Source organism: Penaeus chinensis, chromosome 6, assembly GCF_019202785.1.
Source record: "Penaeus chinensis breed Huanghai No. 1 chromosome 6, ASM1920278v2, whole genome shotgun sequence".
NCBI lineage: Eukaryota > Metazoa > Arthropoda > Malacostraca > Decapoda > Penaeidae > Penaeus > Penaeus chinensis.
In genome coordinates this window covers 35,584,123-35,591,622 of record NC_061824.1, presented here as the reverse complement: position 1 = coordinate 35,591,622, position 7,500 = coordinate 35,584,123, and the positions used below count along the sequence as shown (strand labels likewise).

At 43.7% G+C, this 7,500-nt stretch overlaps 1 protein-coding gene across 1 annotated transcript in view; it reads right to left on the bottom strand.

Annotated features, from left to right (window-relative positions):
* Positions 1-864: 864 nt before the first annotated feature.
* Positions 865-7,500, bottom strand: part of LOC125026478 (lethal(3)malignant brain tumor-like protein 3) — a 7,426-nt gene continuing 790 nt past the window's right edge. The window contains exons 2-5 of the mRNA XM_047614955.1: positions 7,339-7,486; positions 6,106-6,451; positions 5,115-5,937; positions 865-4,669 (exon numbers count right to left, since the gene is read on the bottom strand). Coding sequence (XP_047470911.1) covers positions 2,165-4,669; positions 5,115-5,937; positions 6,106-6,451; positions 7,339-7,486 — 3,822 coding nt within the window. The 3' untranslated portion in view covers positions 865-2,164. The remainder of the gene's footprint in view (positions 4,670-5,114; positions 5,938-6,105; positions 6,452-7,338; positions 7,487-7,500) is intronic.

Genomic DNA, 7,500 nt, shown 5'->3' with positions numbered 1-7,500 from the left:
GACAAATATCAATATCACGTCTGTTATCGCGGCTACCATTGTAATTACAATTACTAATATGACTTTGGTTACAGACACCAATATCATGATCATTATTATTTCACTACCATATTAGGCACTTGCTGTAAAAAGTTAAAGGAATTCAGGATCACGCTCTGGCAACGTGTGGTCCAATACTAAGTAACTTTCATCACCGATTGATTATGCTTTGCAACTCCTCTCTTTGCTGACGTTTTATTTATCATTTTCCCTTTTTATTCACCTATCTCCCTATTACCTACATACTTATCCATACACCTGTCCATCCATATAAATACTATATAGCCATACATATAATAGCAGAGAGATATACGTGAACTGCAAAAAATTGTCTACGGCGACCAGAATGTATGTTATTTCTTAATTATTTCAAGCAAATGTTTATCAATCTTTTTCATTATTCTAACACCCTAAGAGAAAAAAATAAACGAACTTTTCATTTCCAAACATATCCCCAAACTCATTTTTCTGACCGATAAACTGATAGAGAGAGAAAAATAGAAAAAAGGTAAGTAAAGCGATCCCTTACTCCGAAAATCCAAACGCTTATCATGCTTTCTCCTTTTTCTAATCACCCATTTACTTTCTTCCAAACCTTGTCCTTGAAATACACAAAGAGAAAAATGAAAGCCGTGAATTGAAGTGCCCAATTACTACGAAAAGACAATACATCAGCACAGAATTTTAGTTTAAACAAATCATTAAAATATATTACTGCGATCAGGTTGTAAACAGATCTTTGATGAGGACAACGCCAGCATCAGTAACAAAACCCTTATATAATAGCATATGCTTCAGTTTATTAGGATCGTACAAAACACATCACAGTTTCAAGCAATTTATTTATGCCCCATTATGGTACATATATACAAATCCTCCTCATAAACATCTGCTTAGCAGATGTTATTTTTCAACATGCTAACCTTTGTAAAACAGCAATGAAACTGTTTCATTCCAATATTAATTATAAATTTGTTGGATAGCTATTTCATAACAAATCTGAAATGGTAGAAACCGTAGCAGTCACTTGTAATTTCAGAATTTAGAAATTACTTTTTAACAAAAATCCAATTTTCTCTAATGCTATTGCAAATTCTGGCTGTTCTTGTTTTATCGTTGTTACCCACAATTTACACAAGACAAACCAAAGAAATTGAACCACCGGAAATAAAGCTCTTTTCACCCCCCTTTAAACAATAATATGTAAAACAGACTCACATGTTAACAGCCACAGGCCCACTGATTGTCTTGCCTACTCGAAAAAAATGACAAAGATCACAAATCAACTGAACAAAAAAAAAACAATACCAGTCTGAGTAGTTGTAACTGTTCGTTCACTTATCAGGAAGTGACAATAATATGGAAGGAAAGATGCGAGTACACTCCTGCCTCCTTGAATCTCTAAATATTATGTACAAAAACAAGTGAGGCTGCAAGAGAACTCTGATCCCGTCTGTGTTTTAACGAGAATGATATAATATTAAAAATTATATAAAATGACTAGCAGCGTTACTAATTCATGGCTGAATTTGCATTTCAATGGGGATGCTGCATTCCCACACGAAAACAGCACCCGTTATTGGAATGTGGACACAATTGCAAGTTGAAGTTTCCAGGAAGATATGTACAGACATGCTTCACAAGCTGAGCACACACATTTACATTGAGCTTCCAAAGAAAATATCACATATAATTTCTCCACCTTGAGCTGCAACATCCTTTGTAGGACAAGTTGTACAATGACGCCGCGTCGACCTCGGGGTCCTCCAACGCATCCCTGACACTAGAGGCTTAGCCTGTCCAGGTTAACAGTTCACAGCCGCCTCCGAGACGAATGTTCAGTTTCAGATCAAGGAATAGGTTCTCTTTGCGGGACGAGGGTTTTTTGTGATGCCTCGGAAGACAGACCCTGTTTAACAGCATGTCTTAAATTACGTAATAACATGGATGAGTCAGTCAATTCGGTAGACATATTTTTACGATTGTTACTGTTCTGAATAACTGAACTATGCCTACCACATGATCCAACGCAAAATAACTTATCGTAATACCCTGATACAAATATACCACTGATGAATACAGCCAAGAAGAGAAAGAAATATATATATATATAGACACTTCACTCTTAAGTTGAACTTCTTAGACACATAATGACCGCCATAATCTTGATGGCCGGACCCAACTTGATATGCAGGAGGTTGACCAGGTCGTTCTGCGTCATCATCAGCAGCGCCTCGCCGTCGATCTGCTGCTCCACGAACACGGCGGACACCTGCTCGCACCCCGGAATCCTCGCCACGAGCTGCTGGACCTGGCTCGCGTCCCAGGCCTCGACGTCGGCCCGCTTGGCGTCGCCCAGGGAGGCCGTGAGGTGGCGGTGGCGCTCCCACGAATGCGGGATCGGGGCGGCCGGGTGGGGGTTGTAGCCGGGGTTGAACACTGACTGGTGCACCATCATGTCGACCCCGTGGTCTGAGGGCTGCTGCGGTTGCTGTTGGTGTAGGTGATGTTGTTGTTGATGATGTTGGAGTTGCTGCTGCTGCTGCTGTTGCTGTTGTTGAGTCTGTTGTTGTTGTTGTTGAGTCTGTTGTTGTTGTTGAGTCTGTTGTGGTTGTTGTTGTTGAGTCTGTTGTGGTTGTTGTTGTTGAGTCTGTTGTGGTTGCTGTTGTTGAGTCTGTTGTTGTTGTTGTGCCTGTTGTTGTTGTGCCTGTTGCTGCTGCTGTTGATGATGTTGCTGTTGTTGCTGATGTTGTTGTTGATGTTGCTGTTGTTGTTGTTGTTGGTGATGCTGCTGCTGCTGCTGCTGCTGTTGCTGTTGATGTTGCTGCGGCTGTTGTTGTTGCTGCTGCTGTTGTGATTGTTGTTGTTGTTGTTGTTGTTGCTGAGGGAAGCCAGTAGGCGATACCTGGTTGGACGAAGTTGGCGTTGTCGCATTTGATGTAACCGTTGTTACTGTTATTGGTGTTATGGCGGTGGCAATGGTCACGGTACACGGCGATATTGCACTGGGTAATATGTTAGAGTTGCTGGCTGCCCTGACCTCTTCATTTGCCTTTGGCACCTTCTGTGGTCGAGTGGGTTCCGGGGGACTCAGCTCGTCGAAAAACTTGCGTCTCTTCCGGACTCTCTTCTTCTGGCAAGGAGTCTCGTCTGCAAAGGCATCCTTGTTCCCACTGAATGGACGGAGATCCAGCTTGACTTTTGGAGCAATCTTACCCTTCTTCTTCTCCTGGGCTGGCTGAAGTCTGTCTGGGATCAAGGTATCCAAGTCCTTGTTCAGATTTTGTGTAGAGTACGGGCAGCCATATGCCGTGTGGTGGGTGGTATAGATGGGGCCTTTCACATGCCCAATGCCCTTACAGCCTGCTGTTCCACACCCCATGCCAGAATCTACGTCCTCTGCCTGTTGTTCTGGGGTTAAGGGTGGCTGCAGAGGGTGGCCTGTCTTGTTGCTCCATGACGGTGGGTGGATGTCTGGCGAGTCATCATCAAGCCAGTAGTCGTAGGCATCACCCCACCCATCAAAGTGGATCTTTATTTGGTATACTTGCACATCAACTATGGTGGCCACACGTATGAGACTCGGATTCCTCTTATCAACAACCTCTAGTTTCATGTTCTTCTTGAACTCTCTTGGAGGTCTGGTCTTAAAAGCCCTGGCAGGGACAGCCATGGAATTAGTTTCCTGGATATACTCATGCCAGTTGAAGCTCTCTGGATTTGGGTAATTATTCGGAGGATGGAGAACAATGTTATTGTCAGCACACCACCCAACAGGGTGGATGTAAGGTGATGACACTTCACTCCAGAAGTCAAAGGCTTTGTCCCATCCGTCAAAATGGATGAGTACACGATTATCAAGCACATCTGCCACAGTGGCTACACAGACCCACATGTTCTTTCTGTCTTCTGCCTCGAGTTTCATGCCCACTCGGAAATTATTAGGTGGGATGACAGTGGAATTACCTTTATTGGCAAAGGCCTGTCTAGGGGCTGTCTGAGCCTTGCAGTGCTCTAGATATGCCTTCCATGAAAAGCCTAACACCCCAAGGGGTGGCTCCAGCTGTCTCCCATTTTTCTCACACCAGCCTGCTGGAAAAATGTTTGGGGAATCAGCATTGACCCAGAAGTCGTACTGGTCTGAATAGCCATCAAAGTGAAGCCTCACTCTGTACCCAATGGTCTCGGCCACCGTCATGACGCAAAAGAGGGACTGGTGTTGTGGGTCAATGGCCTCCAACTTCATGCCTGCTTTGAAGAGATTCCTTCCAAAGGGAAACGGTTCTGGCCAAAGCTTCAGGGGTGCTGCTTTCGCCATGCCTTTTGCTCTCCCACAGTGCTCCAAGTACTTCACCCAAGAGAAATTGTTCTTCCCATCCTGCCATGGATGCTGAAATCGGCTCACAAGAGACTCTGTGCCCATGAGATTCCTCGCTTGTCTAGATTCGTCATCGCTGACCTGCCCTGATTCCTCAGCCTCACTGCGGTTGCCCTCCCTGCTTCCTTCGCAGCCAGCCCCCTGCTCATCCCCCTCGCCTTTCTCACATTGCCTGAGCTTCTTTCTCCTCTGTCTCTCCTTCTCCTGCTTTAGCCGTTCTTTACCCCACTCCAGTTCTCTTGCGTCGTGTTCCTAAAATAAGACAGGCATTCATTAAGATAGAACAGGATTCCCATTCTACTTCAGTGCAGCAGTAATGTTTTCCTTCTCACAAGAAAATATCTTTACAGTCAATACCTGCATTAAAATGTTAGCAATGACACAATAGAATAAAGATTTTTTTTTAGAAAAGAAAGTTCAAAAAAGAAATAGCCACGTTATAGTTTTTTACTCACACAAACTGAAGGTATATTTGTATGGATGCAATTAGTGCCTATAGAAGAAATTAGTTAAGTATACATATACTTTTTTTTCATTCAACAAAGGGTTACTCTTCCAATTAAATGAGATAAAAAAAGAAGCAGTAGTGAAGAACAGGTCGGACAATTAGAGATCAGAAGAGAAGATCAAATAATTTGCATTTCATCTTAAATCAATTATAATATAAATGTAAATTAGCATAAATATAAATACTTACATCTCCACAAGCAACAGAGCAGAAGTTGCTGTCTCGGAAGAACTCCGAACTTAGACCATAACAGCCACAGTTCTTGCAGCAGCAGATGTCATCAGATTCTCTAGTTGACTTATTTCCCTGCGACTCTGAATCCTGGGAATTGTCTGAGAATATTTCCTCGTCTTTTATGAGGTCACGGAAATTGGGTTTGCGTGCGTGGTGTCTGGTGGTTAGTGGCTCCACCTTCTTGCAGTGGTTGTTTTTGATGTCTTCCAGATCTCTGTCCTCAATGATCTCCACAGCGTCAAACTCGTTGATCTTGAACTTGAGGTCTGTTCCATCAAGCTTCCCAACCCCGTCCTCCCACTTCAGGAGCTCGATGAACTTCACTTTTTCGGGCTTGATGTCTTCGTCTGCCTCTTGCTGCTTGGGCTTCCCGGCTGGGCTATTATCGGCCTTGTGCTCGGTACAATTCTCGGCTTCCCTTGACGGGGACTTTTCCTCCTTCACTCTGTCCAAGGGCTCCACCAGCACGTCATGGTTAGGGCTAGGGCTCCTTGACGAGTTTTGTGACTTGTTCAGCATTGTCCGCAGGATCTCTTTTCTTACGTCAAGCACCTGTGACTCTGAGTCAATGCTCATAGGTTCTTCCTTTACCCTGACCACTTCCTCATTCACTTCCTTCTCCTTGTCTGGTTCCACGAATTCTGTGTCTGGCTTCAGCTGAGACTCATGATCGTAGGTTTCAAGGTAGGGCGGGAAGTCTTCTGGGCCTCTCTGTCTGCTCTCCTCTAGCGCAGCTCCTAGCTGGCTAACAGCTTTTTGCAGAATATCTTCTCTCTCTCTGTTAATGGAATGAAAGGAAAAAGTTATTGGTAACCATTATATGGAGTACCTAAATTACTAAAAAAAAAAAATCTGTGTTTTTCCCTCAAAGTTGGAGACACTGTACTGTCACTAAGAACAAGAGAAAAAATGACAATAAACAAAACAAAAAAAAATTGAAACACACCCTTTGTTTGTGCACATCAAATCTCTTGAATCTAAAGAGGAATCGTCATCAACAGTTGAGCTTATTGGAGGTTCAGGTACTGATCTTGCCACGGTCACTGTCATTGGCAGTGACGTTGGTATGGACACTTGGTTAGAGAATGGCACTGAAGCTGTCGCAGTTCCGGGGACAATCATTGGCCCAGCCCCTACCCCTGGCCCCGTGCCCGGCAACGACCCCGTGACCGAAACCGTCACCGATCCTGTTCCGACAGCATGGGCAAGACCAGCCATCACGATAGGGTTGTCCTTCCGCTCATCTACTGGCTTTCCTCCTCCCTGGACCAAAGGCCGAGCTTCCCGAAGAACTGCGGGTCAGAGGGATAAAAGTCAGTTACTATGTACACGGAATACAAAAAACAAGAAATTTTATATAAAGGCCTCTAAAGAATTTCCAGTCTTTAATTTCCTTTTTATTTTATTTTTCCTTTCACTACTTTCATCTTTATACAAATCTCTTTAAATGTGTTGTAATGTAAGTTACAACTTGCACCCATTTATTTTCTTATTTCTATACTAATTACCTTACTAAATCAACTTACACAGACAGTCAGAGACACAAACAGAACAACAGAAACATACATACATAAAGACAGATACATTGACAGAATGAGAGAGAAAGAAAGAGAGAGAGAGAGAGAGAGAGAGAGAGAGAGAGAGAGAGAGAGAGAGAGAGAGAGAGAGAGAGAGAGAGAGAGAGAGAGAGAGAGAGAGAGAGAGACAGAGAGAGACAGACAGACAGACAGACAGACAGACAGACAGACAGACAGACAGAGAGACAGAGAGACAAAGAGACAGAGAGACAGAGAGACAGAGAGACAGAGAGACAGAGAGACAGAGAGACAGAGAGACAGAGAGACAGAGACAGAGAGACAGAGAGACAGAGAGACAGAGAGACAGAGAGACAGAGAGACAGAGAGACAGAGAGACAAAGAGACAAAGAGACAAAGAGACAAAGAGACAGAGAGACAGAGAGACAGAGACAAAGAGACAGAGAGACAGAGAGACAGAGAGACAGAGAGACAAAGAGACAGAGAGACAAAGAGACAGAGAGACAAAGAGACAAAGAGACAAAGAGACAAAGAGACAGAGAGACAAAGAGACAGACAGAGAGAGACAGAGAGACAGAGAGACAGACATACACAGACTCACACACAAGCACGCACACATACACACACACACACACTAATCTTACCATCAACTTGCTGCATGCTATCAGCTTGAATTTGTCCATTTGATATCTTGAAATTGATCATATTGGGCTTGTTCTGGCCGAGATTAACAGAGAGCATGTTGACTGGGCTTGGACTGGGACCTGGTACTGTCCCTGGTTGCTTGGCACCCTAAAAAAAAATTG